This window comes from Leptinotarsa decemlineata, unplaced genomic scaffold, assembly GCF_025532065.1.
Source record: "Leptinotarsa decemlineata unplaced genomic scaffold, Ldec_3_MD MMD2_tig00026314_RagTag_RagTag, whole genome shotgun sequence".
In the NCBI taxonomy this organism is placed as follows: Eukaryota; Metazoa; Arthropoda; class Insecta; order Coleoptera; family Chrysomelidae; genus Leptinotarsa; species Leptinotarsa decemlineata.
The window spans coordinates 18,272,005-18,291,607 of record NW_027412684.1 but is presented as its reverse complement, the minus strand read 5'-3'; the positions used below and the strand labels follow the sequence as shown (position 1 = coordinate 18,291,607).

At 34.7% G+C, this 19,603-nt stretch overlaps 3 protein-coding genes across 4 annotated transcripts in view; 2 read left to right on the top strand and 1 right to left on the bottom strand.

The window, feature by feature from the left end:
* The first annotated feature begins 242 nt into the window (after positions 1–242).
* Positions 243–2,917, top strand: LOC111508982 (tRNA (carboxymethyluridine(34)-5-O)-methyltransferase alkbh8). Of its 2 annotated transcripts, none has more exons than XM_023164643.2 (4): positions 243–412; positions 520–1,620; positions 2,293–2,442; positions 2,491–2,917. In XM_023164643.2, exons 1-4 carry the CDS (start codon positions 308–310, stop codon positions 2,911–2,913), a joined length of 1,779 nt encoding a protein of 592 aa, XP_023020411.2. In that variant the 5' UTR covers positions 243–307; the 3' UTR covers positions 2,914–2,917. The 2 variants fall into 2 exon arrangements, with proteins under 2 accessions (XP_023020411.2, XP_023020412.2); XM_023164644.2 differs by having other exon boundaries at positions 278–416.
* Positions 2,918–3,184: 267 nt separating this feature from the next.
* LOC111508984 (lipase 3) lies at positions 3,185–8,468 on the top strand. The gene is made up of 7 exons (XM_074181428.1): positions 3,185–3,326; positions 4,371–4,560; positions 5,244–5,358; positions 5,411–5,657; positions 5,740–5,895; positions 5,968–6,198; positions 8,234–8,468. Exons 1-7 carry the CDS (start codon positions 3,186–3,188, stop codon positions 8,390–8,392), a joined length of 1,239 nt encoding a protein of 412 aa, XP_074037529.1. The 5' UTR covers position 3,185; the 3' UTR covers positions 8,393–8,468.
* A 142-nt stretch (positions 8,469–8,610) lies between these two features.
* The window catches only part of LOC111502204 (G1/S-specific cyclin-D2), a 29,092-nt gene continuing 18,099 nt past the window's right edge, over positions 8,611–19,603 (bottom strand). The window contains exon 4 of the mRNA XM_074181429.1: positions 8,611–9,531. Coding sequence (XP_074037530.1) covers positions 9,251–9,531 — 281 coding nt within the window. The 3' untranslated portion in view covers positions 8,611–9,250. The remainder of the gene's footprint in view (positions 9,532–19,603) is intronic.

The following is a 19,603-nucleotide window of genomic DNA, read 5'->3' as shown; positions in this document are numbered from 1 at the left end:
TGACACAATTGTTAAGGCATGAAAACCAAATTCAGTTTCGAGGGCACCAAGCCCTTGAGTTGGCTGTAGTTACAGCAAATATCAACAGTTATAGAAATATCTATTGAAGAATATTCAACTACTCAAAGAGAGAACAGAAGATTTTTTGAAAGAAATGTAATTGGTCCCTGGAGGCATAAACACTGGAAAGGGGCTCTGTAACGTGTTGCTAACCACTAAAAAAGAAGAAGAAGTCGTATAATTATAACCTGCTCATCTGTTTTAGGTTTTGGTGTTTTTATTATATGTTTAATGAAAATTGTTGGTAATGGATCTGCTTTCAATTTCAAAAAAAGCTGAAAAGAAATTGAAAAAACTGCAACATGTTATATTCAAGGAAACTGGCACTTCTTGTGTCTCAACTCCAACAAAGGTAGGTATGTACTAAGTAATATTTCTTCAATATGATTGTTTTTGAAGCTCTTCTTTTCCCATATGAAGAATAACAGAATTGTATATACTTGCATTGTAAACTTTCAGAATTTGGTAATTTGCAATGTCGGTCTGGTGAATGGATTATCCGAAGAAATCATTTATGAACACTTCTCAAAGTATGGTGCTCTAGAAAACATAATGCTAATACCTGGCAAATCTTGCAGCTTTGTAACTTATAGGGATCTAGATTCTGCACAAAAAGCATTCAAATACTATAATGGAAAATTAAATATTGCCCAAGATGATAAACCCATTTATTTACTATATACAGATCAGTTACCGATTATCGAACCAGATAAAATTTGGAACAAAATGCCTCCGGGTCTGGTAATATTAAAGGATTACATTTCACCAGAGGAGGAAAAGTACTTACTGAAGTTGTTCAATTTCGATTCAACAACTACCAACCAAATGAAACACCGCCAAGTAAGACACTTTGGATATGAATTCAGATACGACATAAATAACATCGACAAAGATAAACCCCTTGAAGAGAAAATTCCAAACGAGTGTGACTACCTCTGGACCCGATTGCAAAACACAGATTTCAAATATTTCCGTCCTGACCAGCTAACAGTCAACCATTACAGCCCTGGTCAGGGCATTCCTCATCATGTAGACACCCATAGCGCCTTCGAGGATCCTATAGTTTCACTGTCTCTGCAGTCGCCAGTAGTAATGGACTTCAAAAGGGGAGCTAAGCACTTCTGCGTAACTCTACCTCAAAGATCTTTGGCTATAATGTCAGGTGAGAGTCGTTACGATTGGTCTCATGGCATCACGCCTAGAAAATTTGATATTATTCATTCCCTCGGCAGCTTCAACTCTCTAGAGAGAGGAACAAGAGTCTCGCTGACTTTCCGTAAGGTTTTACAAGGGAAATGCAATTGCTCTTATAGGTCCAACTGCGACTCGTCCAGAGAGCAATCATTAGAGCTTGAAATGGGAGACATAGTAGCGTCAGACTTGGAGAAGGAACATGTTCATAAAGTGTACGAGAACATAGCATTACATTTCAGCGATACAAGGCACAAGCCTTGGCCCAATGTACTAGACTTTGTTATGTCCTTCAATCGCGGATCCATGCTTGTCGATGTCGGCTGCGGAAACGGAAAATATCTTGGATTGAATAGAGATATTTTTGATGTAAGTAAAATGGCATATTAAAGTAACACTTCATTGTGAGATTTTCAATGAAAACAACTTCGACAAAGAAAATAATTGATGTCTCAGGCTCAGAATTTATTGTTAAGCCATTTTATATTTATTGTATGTTAACAATTTATCTAAGTTTGTCAGTTTTGTTTAATGAATATATAACAATTTAGTGGAATACAAAAACTTGTGTTGACTAATTAGGAAAAGAAAAAAATTTTATAAGGCTTCTATCTTTGAATATCAAAAGAAGATAGTAGTATTATAGTTATTATACATTATTATATAAAATATGTGTTGTGTGCTCTGTGAACCAGAGTTTGACCATTCAGTTTGACCAACAGTATCACAATCAGTAAATAAAATCGATTTAAATACTGAACAAAATTGGACACAACACAGAAATTTGTCACACTCCATACCCAAATAATGATTTTTTTTATTGTCTATAAATATCTAACATTTTAATCTGCACATTTTGGATCATATTCAATAAAAGATGGTGCGTTTTAAAGTACTTTTTACTTTGATTCATCAACAACACATTTAGTAGATATATGTGTGAATTATACCTTCTGTATTTTGTTATTCAGTTCATTGTTGTAGGCTTATATTTTCAGTAACAGGCTTATGCTCCTAGGCTGAATGATCAAATGGTTTCAGATTGGTTGCGACAGAAGCTTTGGACTAATTGACGTATGCAGTCGGAAAGGATTTGAAACTTTCATGTCCAACTGTCTGGCATTACCTTTGAAAGACAATTCCGTAGATGGCTGTCTCAGCATAGCTGTTATCCACCATCTAGCAACTGAAGTAAGTCTGTACACAAGTCTATCACAGAATTCTTGAGATTATTTCTAGGAAAGACGCTTGAGAGCCGTTCAGGAGATGGTTCGCATCCTGAAAGTCGGAGGAAGAGCCTTGATTTATGTCTGGGCTAAAGATCAACACAAAGGAAAACAAAAGAGCGCTTACATCATGCAGGATAGAAAAAATCGAGTGGCAGAGCAGGAAATTTTGTTCAACGAAGTCAACGAGGAAGTGCCTATATCGGACCGAGTAACTTTGCCAATTCACGTTAACAGGACACAGTTCAAACATAAGGACGTTCTGGTGCCTTGGAAGCTCAAGTCCGATAACAAGTTGCAAGACACTTTCCTGAGGTTTTACCACGTCTTTGATGAGAAAGAGTTGGAAAATTTGTGCAGGAAAATAAATAGCGTAGAGATTATCAAAAGTTATTATGACCAGGGAAACTGGTGTATTATAATTGAAAAAAAGTGATAGTTTTTTTATTTTCGCCCTAAAGGTTGAGGTTATGAACTATTAACCCTTTTATCAGGTTTGAGGTTACACATCACTCCCAAAGTGAAGATGTGTAATGGTTTTGTTGTTGTTTTGTTATCAATAATTGTATTAGTCATGTTTTGAAAATAATATTGTGTCACAGAATAATCTATTTAAGAGTTCTTGAAATAGTATATAATGATTAACCTTCCTTGACTTTTCTGCAATGAAATGATAAAACATTCTTGTTCTCTGAAATTCTCTATAAGATGTTATTCAAATCAGTCATATTGGTTTTGGGTATTTTACTCAGTTCGCAAGCAGAAGAATACAGTGATTGCAGTGTCTTTGCCAGGTACCTTGCCAGTGAAAAATATTGTGCTTATAATCCCGATACATATTTAGATGTGGTAAGTATGGTACTTCTCCAAAAATCTGTGATTATTCAACATTGACCTCATATGAATCCGACCTATTGATTATTTATTCAAACCACAGTGCCAAAAATAGTAGCCTTTCAAATTTTGCATTATATTAAGGATTCATGTTTTATGAAATGAATTCAAAATAAAAAAAATGTAAATAATATTGGATTTAAAGTAAGCCACCTTTTACTTTAGGTATTAAAAATCAAGATAAATGATTTTAGGTACAAAGTCCATTATTGTAAATAAAAACATCAATTTTATAAAGCTTAAAGACAAACAAAAACATTATAGATTACCATTGTAAAAACACAAATACTTCAGTAAAAATAATAAAGCTGTACTAACACATTTTCTTGAGATTTAGAAATGTCACCTCATATAAAAAAAAATAAAACTCTGTTGGGAATCAAACCGTGTCTGAAGACTGTATCGAGGAGAGATATACTCTACTAGAAAATGAATATTTCAAAACGAAATCTCTAAATATTCATTTCTCCCAATTACCTACACCATAGTTTCTGGTAAATGCCTGCCGGAAAACAACTACTACATAAATGTCTGTCGGATATAATTGAATTTTCAGCGTGGTATTAGCTGGGAAAGCCACTAAAACCGCCTTAATATATCGACATTATTGCTTGATCTATTCGCGGGCAGGTGGCGCTGTACATAACCTCCTTGATATATCGACATCATTGCTTGATCTATTCGCGGGCAGATGACGCTGTACGAAAATATCAATGGTCATTTTTCTAAACAATATACGGCTGATTGATCCCAAAGTTCAGATAAAATAAATATAGTTTGAGAAGACTGAAAAACACGATTTTAAAGAACATCGAACTAAAAAGTACAAAAAATGTTTTTTCAAATAAGCTCAAAACAATAACGAACGAAAAATAATAGTACTATTGTGACCAACTCAGTTGATACCGAATTCAGTGATGAGACTTTGGTTATGAGAATATAAAGTTTTAAATATAACGTACCGATTAGAGAATACTAAAATTGAAAATTCTGTTTTAGCCCCAAATAATTGCCAGACATGGTTATCCGTCAGAAACGCATGTGGTAGTCACAGAAGACGGATATCTATTGAAAATACACAGAATTCCGGGTTCAAGAAGTGGAAGCAGAAATGGACAACCTGTTTTTCTTCAACACGGCCTTTTGGGTAGTAGTGCGGATTTTATAATCAACGGAAATAAATCTCTAGGTTGGTGAAATGTCTTACCAATGCCAAACTAGGAATTATATGACATCCAAAAATTATTTGACACTTGATACTATACGAGGTCTGTTTAAAATATAAGGTGATTTTCATTTTTATCAAAAAATATTTGTTTATTCATCAATTTCTATTTTGTCCCCTTTAAAGTTCTCCCCCTCAGATGTAATACACTTGTGCCAGCATTTTTTCCAATCCTCGAAGCAGTTATGATTTGCACTTTTTGGTATGCCCTTGAGCTCTCTCAGTAATTCAGTTTATATCTCCTCAATCGTCGCAAAACGTCGTCCTTTCATGGGTCTCTTCGATCTTGGGAAGAGGAAAAAGTCATAGGGGGCCAAATCTGGTAAATACGGTAGCTGAGGCATGATTATGGTGTTATTTTTGGGTGCTGGGACGTTCACAGCAAGCGTCGTCATACACATCTTCTCGACCTGTGAAAAGCTTCTATCACATTTGTCTGACTCAGAGTACAATCACTATATGCCACTGTCAACATTTCTACCACAAAATTTGATGCAAATTCAACTTTTATGCCTTTCACCAACAAACTAAATATGTTTAGCAGGTGAAACTGTGAACATATGATCGAGACGCCTGTACCAACATAAAAAAATCGCTAATCAAATGTACGTAGCCCTTATTTTTCGTATATTTCCATTTTGTTTTAGGTTTTCTGCTTGCCGATAAGGGTTATGATGTCTGGTTGGGGAATGCAAGAGGTAATGTTTATTCGAAAGGACACATTTCGATTCCTGTAACAGATTCAAATTTCTGGAATTTCAGGTGAGATATAAAAAAAACGAGTAAACTTTTGATATATTCATTGAATTTTCAGTTTCAACGAAATGGGTACTAAAGATTTACCAGCTGCTATGTATTATATTAGCAATTCGACAAACAAACCTGGAGAAATCATCTACGTGGGTCACTCAATGGGCACCACAATGTTCTTCGTATTTGCTTCACTAAAACAGCAGGCAGCAAAAAATGTGAAAATCATGGTTGGGTTGGCACCAGTAGCTTATGTGTCTCGCATGAAATCTCCCATCAGATATTTGGCACCTTTTTCAAATGATTTTGAGGTGATTTCTTGTGAACAAATGTTTTTCACATTTGATTAATGTTTCATAACAAAATAGTTCAAAACATTTTTCAAATTTTTAGTGGTTGACGAAATATTTGGGGATTGATCAGTTTTTACCTAATAACAAAATACTCAAACTGCTGTCTTTCCAATGCGAAATATTTAAAATCGACAAAAGTATTTGTGAAAACATTATATTTGCTATTTGCGGATTCGACAAAGATGGATTCAACCAGGTAGGTACCATCAATGCTAGTAAAAAGCGTTAATAGATTCGTTTCCTCAAAAATTATTTTGCTTGCTTTCAGGACATTCTTCCCGTAGTGTTGAACAAGGATCCTGCAGGCACATCCACCAAAACAGTGATACACTACGCCCAAGAAATTAAAAACAATGGTAATTTTCAACAATTTGACTATGGAGAGGAAGGTAATATCGTTCAATATGGAACCAAAAATCCTCCAACCTATAATATTACTAGTATACGAAGACCGATCTATTTGATGTACTCAATGAACGACTGGCTTGCTGATGAAGTAGTAAGTACTTCTAGAAATTCGTATATTATAATTCTGTATGAATTGTTTCAACTTCACTTTTGAATGTGAACTCACCACTTTAATATTTCTTACCTTTTTTGCAATTTGTTAACGTTTACAGAATATCTTGCCCTGTTTTAATTTAATATTTATATTCTCTTCATATGCAATTTCCGATGCTGATCCTGTCATCTTGCTGCTCCGCCTTCTTGGTGTGCCCTAATTTTTATGCTAACTGAAGACATTTTTTTATATTTACAACATCATTATTAAAAGTTTCAGACATTTTAATATATATTTTCCATTTCGGAAGGTACTTAAGTGGAATTTATATCATGGGGTGTTATTTTATTATTTAATAAAATGCATTCCATTTCTGGCTGTTCTCTTTCAATTTCTTTTCAGTATCAGAAAATTACAATAATTCGTTTTATAATTCAAAACTTTCAAATTGAAACGGTTGCTACTAATATAGATATCAATTTCTTGACATATGAGGTAGACTTTGTGACAAATCACATCTGTTTCATTAATTTCCATTTTAACTAGTATCGTTTCGCCATCTGGTGAATTTTCTCGGTAACTTATCCGCCGCAGTGAAGGCCAATTCCAGTTGTTTACAGTTTTCTACCGTCCTTAATCATAAGTAGCGATGTCCCTCATGCCCTCCGGGATAGGCAACCAATATTTCATTTTGACAAGTTTTTTGCATTGGCAAAATATTTCCAGGGTCAGGTTTTTTATGAACGACTGTCGAGATTCATTTTCGTTCCTAGAGACCTGAGGGGAACGGTTTTTGATGCGCCATATTTGCTCGATTGTTCGAAGATTCTTCTTGTTTGCTCTTTAAAGTGAACTTCGTTCTAAATTACCTTACTGTGGTTCTTAAGGACAAGATTCACCGTCGAGTCCCGTGCCTGTGATTATTTTAAGTGGGTAATGGTTTTTATTACTATAAACGATGTAACACGTGTGTGAAGTTTTTATTAACTACTTTTAACTATTTTATTAAAACATTTGTAATTATTTTAGAACTGAGTCAACAACCAAATAAGTACTCCGTCTTCCCTTCGAACTGAAAATAGATTGTTTCACACCTTATCCTGTGTCTCATTGGATCAGCAGCAACCCCTTTTCAAAAAACCCTGAGATTGAACCCTTTCAACTTTTTTTACAAAATTCATTTAGTGAATTGATTTGTATTCTATAGTTCTGAGTTTATTATAAAAACAAAAAAAAAATAGAGTAGGTTCGACACCACGAATTAATATATTTTGTATATATTATACAATATATAATTTTTTTAATACTTGGTGAGCAGTGTTTATGACAGATGATATTCAAATTGGTGGGAGTAGCTACGAGCCCAATACCACGTAACTTTGTGATCAAAAATGTATCAAGTGCATTGTTGAAAGAAATCTAAATTTAATATAAATTTCCAATCTATTCATCTTTCGTATAATTCAAAAATTAATTGTGTAAGAAAGTTTATGATTCTTCTGTACCTTTTCATCCCTGGCATTTCTTTAGGTGAACAGTGGTAGTTAAGAAATACAGTATAGATGAGACAAGATATCAAGGTGAGACAAAATTTACGTCAAAAGGCTTCATTTTTAGGACAGATTGATTTTTGGGAAAGAAAGGTTTTGGATTTCTACTTTTTCACCTTTATTTAAAAAAATGTTGGAATTCCCACATTTTCTTACCTTAAAAAAACGCAAAACAATTTAAAAAAGGTTTTGGCTTTCTACTTCTCCATCTTTATACAAAAAAAAATGTGGAAAGAGAGGAAGGGAGCAATTAATTTCAAAACGAACTCTTTACACAGATGTGTAGATCATACAAAGAAGTAACACAAACTGGGAGGAAAAATCCTCTCGAAACAACTACTTTCAAACATTGAGTCACACACAATTTCGTCCGACCTTGATATCTTGTCCCGTTCAAAAGTTAAGAACAAGAAGGGCCTATATACATCGCTACCATATATTTAAAAATATATATATAATCTAGTGTTTTCGTTTTCTTCCAGGATGTCCTTCGATTGGCAAGTAAAATCAAGAACTTGGTCGGGGCATACAAAATCAAAAGGAATTCCTTTAACCACGTTGACTTTGTATTTGGAAAATATGCTGAAGAACTGGTATATATTCCTATGCTCAAAGTCATCCAAAATTACACCGAATTTTAATAGTAAGGAGTTTCAATACAAGTGATTATTAGTTTATGCCAGGTAGAGAAATAAAGTTGTTATTTCTGAAGTGAAAGTGAGAGTTTTTATTTTCTATTTTTTTTTCTGATGGATTTGGTCGTTACTTGATGAAGATCCATAGTAATTTTATAAACTACATGAAATTTCTATTTTTTATTGAAATCAAAATCTATCTATTTGTTATTAAAATCCAAATGTTTAGAATATAGTTTATTAAAAAAATATGTACAGTCAATTGACGGCGTCAATTTTTATAAAAATAAATATTGTTAGAAACTAACTTTCATACAAACTTTGGTCTTAAAATAATTTACATTTATTAAGTAATCATCCCCGAATAACATAATGCCTACGAGAAAAACTAGTCAGAAAAATCATTATATTATTCTAGGATGCAGAAAATAACATAAAAGACAGCTAGAGACTAGATAACAAACCCAGCAACTAAAAAGTAATTCCAAAAACGTTTTTCTTCTTCCTTGTCCGAAAACAGCAATTTAGCAAAAATTTAAAGAGAGGTTCATCGGATCACAGAATTAGATTCATGTGTAATACTAAAAACGATGACAGCACAAAACACGCAGCTTAGCATCACCAAGTGAGATTTAAAATTAATAATATTTGAGATCAATAATTTACATCTTGATGAAATCAAGGATATAAACCCTAAACTACGAATTTAACTGGTACGTGAGAGATCAGAGATTCTTCAAAAAAAATTTTTGGTTATACAGTTTTAACACATCAAACTTCATCGATAAAACAATTTAAAAAATAAATAACACAAACAAAATCGCTCTTCCAGCAAAACGATAACTAAGTATACAAGCGCAACGATTAGAAGTAGATGACCTCTACTTCCGTCGGCGTCTCGGGCTGTCCATACTGCGGACATTCGTACCCCTGGGCTGGCTTCGTTCCCGTCTTGGCGGTAGACACTTTGGCCACTGCATCATCTATCACTGTGACCAGATATTCGATTGAAGAAGGGTTGACGTTCAAGATGCCGCAGATGTCACTGATAGCTTGGTTCGTCGAGGGCAGCTTCAAGCCTCGTACTGCAGAACACAGACAGGACGCAGCGATGACCGAAGGGGCCGTTTGGATCAAGCTCGGTTCTGGAAAAAGTATCAGGAATTAGCGAATTGTCGTTGAGGAAATGCTGCTAAATACTTTGAATTAGAATGCATATTAATAAAGGTACGAGCTGAGATACATGTATTTTACTGTCCAAGACAGCTGGTTCACGGATGAAAGACAGACGTCGTCAGTGATAGTGATATTTAACACCAGTTACATCCATAGGAAGAAGTATCGCATTTTGAGGATGACAGCTGAGATGGCGATAAAACGTTGATTTTCAAAAAATACAGAGCGCATATTCTCACAGAAAAATAACTATAATAGTACCTACTATATCCTTGTATAAAAAAAATTTGTTCCACAACTCTCAAATCATATACCATTTATAATATGCATTACATTTGTAGAATTATATGAACTTTTATGCTTCTCACATGCTAATGAACTGAAACTGCGAACATGTGTTCGAAACGAGTGTACCAACATAAAAAAATCGCTAATCGAATGTACTATGCCCGCGAAATTTGAACATTCGCCTTATTTTTTTCAACAGCCCAAGTATAATACTGTCTCAAGGATAAAAACTCCTCGTGTACAATTTGTTGGTTTTAGATATTGTTACCATTCAGTATAAAGTTATCAAAATTGTTTTTCAACACATTGAAATAAGGACAGTTGAGTCAGAATAGTTTTAGTTTGAAGGTTTCTAAGTGTTTTGTGCAATAACGGCTGGGAAACCTCGAATGAAATCAATCAGAATAAACTGTGGTGCTTTACTTGTTTATAGTTAATTCGGAGCACATATTTGTGAACAATTAAAAAGGCCACTCAAGTGTCCTAGACGTTCGTAAGTAGGCAAAAAATGAGCTGGTTGAGAGGGATACAGGGTAATAAAAATTAATAATCAATACAATGTTATATAAATCAAAAATAAAGTAAATGATCATTGAATAATTTTATATGAAAAACTAGAATAATTAATTCATCGTTGTCACTAATAGTAGTAGTAAAAGAGAAACCGACCAAAAATAATTTCGGGGCCAAATTTCTATATTTTCTACGCCTTTGCTTCCGTACGGCGCATTTAGCCAGTACTAATAATTATAAACTGCTTTATTGATTCGAACAAGTGTAAGTAACTTCTGTAACATCATTAATCGATCGAAAACCCGTGTTACTTCGGCTGATTCTTTTTACTCTTAACTCGAATTTCATGCATTTCAGAATGTTTAATATAAACTTGAACTACTTGATTCGTTAATAGTTTTTCACAGATATTCAAAGCAATGTTTTGTGAAGTTTATAAAATAATAGGGTTTCAAATGACTTAAGTGTTATATCATTTGAAACTCCATAACAGCACGACTCTGTTGTTCGTCTTCAGACATCAGGTACCATCATAATAATCATTTAGTTTTTTTCCAACAGAACACTTATTTTTCTTTTAACTTTTTCGGATCAAATGTGATTCATTTAATATTTTTTACTATTTGTACTCGGACATTTCAACACGTTTGTTTACACAAAAACAGTACGAAAAATATGGCTGCGGACAGAAAAAAATGTGATGAAAAGTCCTTCAGTTCCACACACTCGTATTGGTAATGCTGTTCGAGTTAGACCACAAAGAAAGCTGCTTGCGATAGTATATTTTTTGTCGCCTCTCTCGAGCATTCCTATACATTGTATCTATTATAATTCATAAACATTACGCTATCTAGAACATTAAACTTCTGATTGTGGCGTGATGGTTGAGGAGTTTCTGATATCGATAATGAAAAGTGCGTTTAATGCGCGAAAAGAACGGGAAAATAGGGTACAATGAGTTTTCACACAGGAAGCCATTTGCAGTATCTTAACAACCGTGAAATGTTATCATAGAAAACATGATACTTTCGTGACAAACGCGCATATTTCGTTTTATTACGGCATTGAATATATTATAAAGCGTTTATCTTCGAAAAATATTGATTACACTATTGAAAAGTAACACAAAATAGATGATAATGAAAAATAAATAACTAATAAACTTGTGTGTGAATCAATGCAATTATTTGTGTAACACAAAAAAATACTAGGTATAAAATCATTTTTTTATTGAAAAATTTAAACTCAAGAGCAGAGAAATTCTCACACTTTGCACAATCTGCCCAGTCTATTTGGCAATCGTGGGAATCAGCAAATTCTCACCTTTTGAGAATAAGGTACCGCTATAATAGACAGCACAAGTGAAATAATAATAGAAACCAGCACCCCTGCTTTAGACATAATAGAAAAAATATTCAGGTAGGTATATTATACAGTTCGAATGGCAAGTATTGCGATTTGAAATAGGCTCACAATACCCATGTTTATCCTAGCTTATACACTACTGCTACCTGATCCCAAAAAGCTCAACATAATAAAATTAAGGCTTTCAGTTATTATAAGGCCCAGTAAATTACGCTCTACCTATGAAAAGTACGCTTATCGAACACATGTTACCGTACAGCAATATGTCAGCGTTAAAAAATCCAAAGTTTTATTCACCTGCGTCATTACCAACTATAACAAAATTCACCCCGCGCACCAGTTGGCCATAGTTTTTATTATAATTGTGTTTTCTCCAACGAATATTCCAGCCACCTGTTTCGTCAGGCCTTATTAACGCTAATAGCCGAGAATGAGGAAAGAATAGAAGAGGATAATTGATTGAAAAAGGTGCAAGTATCGAAGAGAGTCTTCTTTATGACCACGAAAGAAAAGACAACAACCCCACGAGGACTTGCTAACAAATGGGTCAGAAGGAGCTTTCCGTTGTCGACGTTATGCTCGGGTGCAATTTCTACGACATATCGGTTTACGGTTTCTGCAAGACGTTCAATTAATTTCAATAAGAAGCAACAGTTGGCTTTACGGGTGCTAACTCGACCCACTGCGACGAATGTTCGTTTCTTCTCGTTATAGAAAAAAATTAAGGAATCTCCAATAGAAATGATATGCCACATCGAGATTTTGAACATGAAAATAAAAAAGTTGAAAAAAATACGCCATCATTACAAATTTAACATGATTCTGGGAGGTTATGTCTATTATACAGGATGTAACAGAAGTAAGTGTAAAACATGGTAAATTTTCGTTATGTGGACACCCGGCGATTTTGAAAAAATTTTTGACTGTACTTACGTATTTTGATGCGTAGATTACGAATCCGAAAGAAAAAAGCGGCGCTCTCTCTTATTTGAAAAGTTACGGCCTTTCAAAGTTCAGAAAAGGGCAAATTTTCAGCCTTCTTGTTCACTAAATAGACTATTTAAAAACACAAGCATTTATTCACTAGGTCACCTTTACACCTTATTCCTCCTTCTTTAACACTTTTCACTTCAATAATCAACATTTTTCTTATAAAATTGTTAAAAAATGTACGGAGCTGCTTTTTGGTTACATATCACTGTATTTTACATTTTTAAGGTTAATGATATGGTTGGTACCACTGATGCAGTCATTATTCCTGAAGTAATTCAAATGTTTTTTACCTTCATTCTTTAGATCGTAAATTGGTTTTTGGTGGTGTATTACGAATTTGAAATAGTAGGCGACGGCAAATACCAACCGCTTTTTTCTGAACTGTCACTAGTAACTAACCTAAAAATAAAATAATGTCACCAGGAGAAGCATTCGTTTTTAAATTAAGTTTTTTATAAGAAAAATGTTGATTATTGAAGTGAAAAGTGTTAAAGAAGGAGGAATAAGGTTAAAAGGTGACCTAGTGAATAAATGCTTGTGTTTTTAAATAGTTTATTTAGTGAAAAAGAAGGCTGAAAAGTTGCCCTTTTCTGAACTTTGAAGGGTCGTAACTTTTTGAATAAGGGAGAGCGCCGCTTTTTTCTTTCGGATTCGTAATCTACGCATCAAAATACGTAAGTACAGTCAAAACATTTTTCAAAATCGCCGGGTGTCCACATAACGAAAATTTACCAAGTCGAGCAAATATTCTATGTGAAGGATGCTGGGCTTGAGGATACATTTCAGCATATCTTTTAGAAGCTTCTAACCCATTCCCCTGCGACAGACTGTAAACGTAATGCATATCAGCCAATTCCTCATTTGTGTATGCCATTTTAATAACAAGTGAATTATTAAAGTAACAAATTAAGAACAGAACAACGAAACACAATTAGTATCAATTCAATTTCGAAAATAATTCACAAACTGACACCGTCATACCAATTTAATTGTCACTATCGCTAATAGCGACCTACTAGATAGATTAGTTTCGTATTTTCGCATTTATGACGAGGTATCTCGTAGTTGTTCCTAAAATAATTTTTTGCTGCGAACTGGTATATTTTGGGCAAAAAACCAAATCCAAGAGACATTTTTTGTTTAGAATGAAACAGGCTATCAGAAATGAATGTTTAAATGGTAAACAAATGATGAGACAAAAAGTTACATTGGAAATAAATTTTAGGGGTTGCGTTTTCCACCCCTTACAACCATGGGGTGAACCAAATAAATTTCTGCCTAAGTGTCTTTTTGATAGTACAAAACGTCAGGTCAATTTCAATATTGTAACTTTTTCAGTGCTTGTGAAAAAAATGGTTATACAAATTTTATGTACCCCCTTCAAGAGGCTGTATCTTAACAAGGGATGCTTCAATGAAGTTTCTTTATATGAAAGATCCTATCTTTTTTTCAATGAGGAATCACCTCCTTAAATGTTTTACACTTATTTAGTTACACCCTGTATTTCCTAATATTGAAATATTATTCAGTATGTGTTGATACCGTTTGAGTAATAGTTATGCATTGAAAGCTTTAGATGTTGTGGTATATTTATTATAGGGTCCATCAGTATATCACATAGAAAGCAGAGATTTCTTTAATGTTTTTCTACTATTTTAGTTCATAGACTGTTAACGACGCTTACTCTTCTAACTTCGTGACTCCTGGACGTTCCTTTCGTTGTTGGGGTTCAAGTCAAAGGTAGAAAGGCCGTCGGTAATTAGAGAGCAGGTGGCAGACGGAGCATAAGGCAGGTAGAGGTGCTCTACGTCGTAGTAGCCCGATGCACCTTGCACCAGGTCGCGGGATGCGGCTGCGATTAAAATCGAGAGACATTAAAAATAATCTCTCTCTCTCTTCCTCCGCGTCTTCGCCAAACACCTGCCGTCGCGTCGCGTCGAAGCAGCAGTGGACCACCGCGTCGACATGTGGCTAATGACTATAGCTCGACGAGTAAGCATCGGGCTTCTGAGATTGAATGTTGTTAAGGCATTTTTATAATTTTCAAGGAAATAAAGTATATTTTGTTAGAAAGAAAATGGAGTCACACAAAACAATTTGAAAATACATTCAAATTGTATAGGTACTATTATAGACTCTTTTCCGAAAATCTTCGATGTTTAGAATAAGATAACAAGGTTTTTGTACAATGATCACATAAAAAAAATTAACTTGGAATACTAAGTTTCATACATAAATATGTTACCGCTAGACTGGTTATAAATAAGCAGAAATGCGTATAGTATCCTTTCCTCGTAGGATCACCCTGTAGATTTATATACGCGCAGAATCTCTCTCCTACCAGAGAAAATATATGCATCGAATGAGGAGAAACTGTTAGGGCAAAGTACTTTGTTATTAATTCGGCATCAGCAACTTTCCATTGTATGAAAAGTCGCATCAATTTTTCAACCCGAAAAATCAAGTTTCGGCCCCATCGGGCCCTGTCACAAATAATAATGAGCGAATTAAAAAATAGTTAACGGCATATGTGGGGTCGTCTAGAAGCAGCAGAGACCCATAGAAAAAAACATTAGCTTCAAGTCGTAACAGGTTTAAGGGTGGAACCTCGATTACAAAAAGACGCTCTCCAACCACCTGCCTGGCTTCGGACATTGGCATGTTCTCGTAGTTTCTTAACCTTAGCTGTTTACACTCCGGCGTTCAGTCAAGGAACTCGCACCGAAAAAAATGTAAAGATATATAGGGGCACAACGACTTCTGTTGAAGAAAACACCTGGAAGTTTGATGACTCCATCATTGTGCGGCTCGAGAATATTTTACTTTTTCGGTTTTCGCAACAAATCGTTCTGATATATTCGAATATATTTGCTTAATGGGCAGGTGTGAAATATCTGTGTTGAAGACGTTGATCCCAGGAAATATGGGTGTTCTTCAGGGTACTGGCATTGCATTAGAGGCATCTTTTTAATTCTCGAGGAATTACAGTATTTTCTAGTGCATCAAATGTGTTTAGGAAGATAATAAAGCTGGGAATTTTGTTCGACACAAATAATAACACTTCGTTTCCGGCCAATTTCATATACTTCTCATTACAAAAGTCATTATTTCCATCTAAGCCACTAAAAACTAAAACATAACAATATGATACAACAGAAACGAAACTTCAGGGACGCAGATCACGAGTATATTAGTTAAGTTGGTGTTTTTGTTCCAAATTTTATATTGGTCAAACGGGGAGACATTTTTCCATAAGAATACAAACTCAGTGGTAGTTTTTTGTGAATTGAAAAACGATCTTTTGGCAGTTGAGTTCAAACTTGACTATGAGATATCACGAATGTAAGATATTTGAAACTAATTTTTTGGGAATTGAATAATTCTTCTCTTTTTTGATAACTAAGTTGGTAATTAATTGCATATCTCCTCATTTATTGTATATCCCTCGATCACACACATATAGAATTACTAACTTTTAGATTGTAATAATGAAAATTATCAACCGGTTACAAAAAGTACGGGTGAAATTACACTCTTCCACTCAACTGAAGTGCCTTTACATGTACGCTCGCCCATGCAAATGTTTGGCCAAATAATTTTATTCAAATTTCAGATTTTTATACAGATAAACGATCGCTGGAAACAATAAAGAAATATGTTTAATTAAAATAAAAGTTAAATTTATATTAGCCAGATACCGATCATACAACTTGAAAATAACGTGCTCATTGTGCTCGGTCTTAGTTTCGGTTTCATTGTTTTCGAAAGTGCGCCTATACACAGTATATAATTAAATTTGACACTGGGTTAGATGAAATATTGTTCCGCGGAATTATGAAGCGAGTGAAGAAATTAAATGTCAATGACTCGAAGCTCGAAAAGTTTCTACAACACGCGTTTTAAACAATGCGTCCCAATAAAGATCTGACACACGTGTTTGCGACCTAATATAGCCCCAAATTTTTGACGAAATGTTTTTACAATACAGTTTTGCTTTAAAAATAATGTCTGTATTTAGAACTTGGTTTAAAATTTGACTCTGAAACTCCAGTAATTGTCACGTTGAATTATGACATCATATGTTCTCAGACACTTGTAAACTAATATGGCAATGTAAAGTTCTATCGTAACCTTTCCAGAGAAAAAAAATTGTAAACGGTGTTCGATGCCTAACCCCTCAACTTCGATAACTGAAATGTTATTTATTCATGTAAAAAGGAAAAATAGGCTTCAGGGATCCAGAATTTATAGAACAATCTAAAATGAAATGCAGTTAAGTTTATCTTCATTTGAGATTTAAAATATTTGTTCATTTTCTACATTGAAAGTTACATTAACAATGATCAATATTTCGTAAAATAAGCAATGGCTATTGATTACTTATGCTTTATAGATTTAAAAAAATTGCTTCGAAGAAACGCTAGAAACATGTTAAAAGTATCTAAAATTATCACAGGAATCTTAAGAAATGTTCTTCAATAATGTGTTCATTATCCTGATCGGCAATTTCAATAAAACCACCCTAAAAATTCGTTAGAGATTCAAAATAAGCCCTTAAAAATGATCTCACTACAATCAACCTTCCTCCAAATATACCCCTGCCGTTCCGAAACACCCTATACACACAAAAATAAGTCACTTCGCAATCTCGACCCCGGGAACAACAATGAAAAAATTTAACAATAGGTTTCGAGCAGGCCCGGCGCATTGAAAAGTTTCAAGAAAGTAACCTTAGCCAAAATAAGAAGACGCAGCGGTTCGAGTAAATCGACCTCTTGCGTTGCTTTCAATGTCATCTAATAAACGGATTGGTCCACATTCGATAATAGAAACAGCTGCGGAACTTCCTTTTGTCTGATAATTCCTCAGGATTGTTAGAGGATCATTTTCGTTTCCTTCAAATACGGACTCACTTTCTATACAATCAAACCGAAACCCCCAAAAGGTTAATGTTAGCGGGTCATGGTTTAAGATTGCGTTAGTTTTCACGGATGAATGAAAGTTCGATGACTCAGGCTGTTCATTTAGAGTGTCTTGATTATTGCAGAACGTTCGAATGTGGAGAAACAAGGGTAGAAACTTCTTAGAAAACCCGTCAAAAGCGAAAGTTCAGTAACTTATGGGAAGAAAGGTTTTCGTTATATGATGGAATCGGCTTTATTGTGTGATTTTCACTAGACAGTTTTACAAAAACGCAACACGTGTTTCGCCAAACAATGGCTTCTTCAGGCGTGACTTAATAACTAATTCTACACATTCAATGCTAAGGTTTTCGCTTTCTACTTTTTCATCTTCATACAAAAAATGTGGGAATCTTCATCAAGTATCGACCAATTCCACAACATAAATTCTGTTCTGAAAAAATGTGTTTTCGTGGTAATAAAATTTCGGGGCGACTTTTGGAATGCATCGAGGGTATTCTGTCACCCCGCGCGAAACCAATAAAGCCCCTTAAACATCGCATTAGTCCAATTATCGTAAAAAGTTAATAGTCACAGGGTTGGCCGCATGAGCGGATTCGGGGAAATGTCCGGTGTTTTCTCGTCGCGTTTCGTGTAAAGTTATCTCGAATGTGTTATTAGAATTGATCAGGTGGGGTGGTGGCGAGTTCAACTCCGGGCAACACCCTAAAACACCCCGGATCCAGATGTAGGAACGCACCTGGGCATTACGACACCTAGACATGTACTTCGCGCGAGAGTTTCATTGAACGAAACGCTCTAATTTGCATACTTTTCACGGTTCTTTATGCTCGCCTGTAATTAGGAAAGGTAAGCTCAAGAGTTTTCCGGCGAGACATTATCGCACTCCATTATTAACTCCAGGCTGGCTTGATGTTCTCCGAGTTATATAAGAGATCAAGAAGTTTCTCATTTTTGGAACCCAGTAATCGCAAAAAGGTTGAAAAACGATGAAATTGTTCAGGATTTGAGAGAGAGAGAGATAAGTACAAAGTATTTCAATATGTTCAGATTGAAAATCAACATTACTGTTGGATTCTATCTCCGTCAAAAACGTGTAGATTTCTAAATGTCAATCATTGTATTAATATTAATGAAATATCAAAAACACCAAACTTCAACTAATCGTATACTTTATAATTATTGCCTATTTATCATTGATACCTTCGTCATATTTCATCCAATTCGCACAAAATTCATAATCTCCGTAAAATTTCATTTCAGAAAAAAAATGTACACAAGACATTTGTGTAATTGATGAATTTCAACCTGAAAATGACGTTATATTTCTCGAAACAAATCTAAATTGGGGTAAGCATATTGATTGCATTTGATGAAATGTTAATAGAGCATTTTACTATGAAACAGCACAAAAAATGTAAACGTCATCAAAATATCCCACTTGTGTTAAACACTTATTATTATTAGACGGTTCAAAAAGGGTATATTGGGAATTGACTGAGAGCTTGACAGATGACAGTGATCTTCTCAACTCTCCGTTGTCTCGATCAGAACTGTGTCATACTGTCAAAACTGTCACAGGCATGTAAACGTCATCAAAATGTCCCACTTGTGTTGAACACTTATTATTATTAGACGGTTCAAAACGGGAATATTGGGAATTGACTGAGAGCTTGACAGATGACAGTGATCTTCTCAACTCTCCGTTGTCTCGATCAGAACCGTGTCATACTGTCAAAACTGTCACAGGCATGTAAACGTCATCAAAATGTCCCACTTGTGTTGAACACTTATTATTTTTAGACGGTTCAAAAAAGGGTATATTGGGAATTGACTGAGAGCTTGACAGATGACAGTGATCTTCTCAACTCTCCGTTGTCTTGATCAGAACTGTGTCATACTGTCAAAACTGTCACAGGCAGTGAAAGAGGCCTAAGCTCCTGAAGCCGTTAACCATATA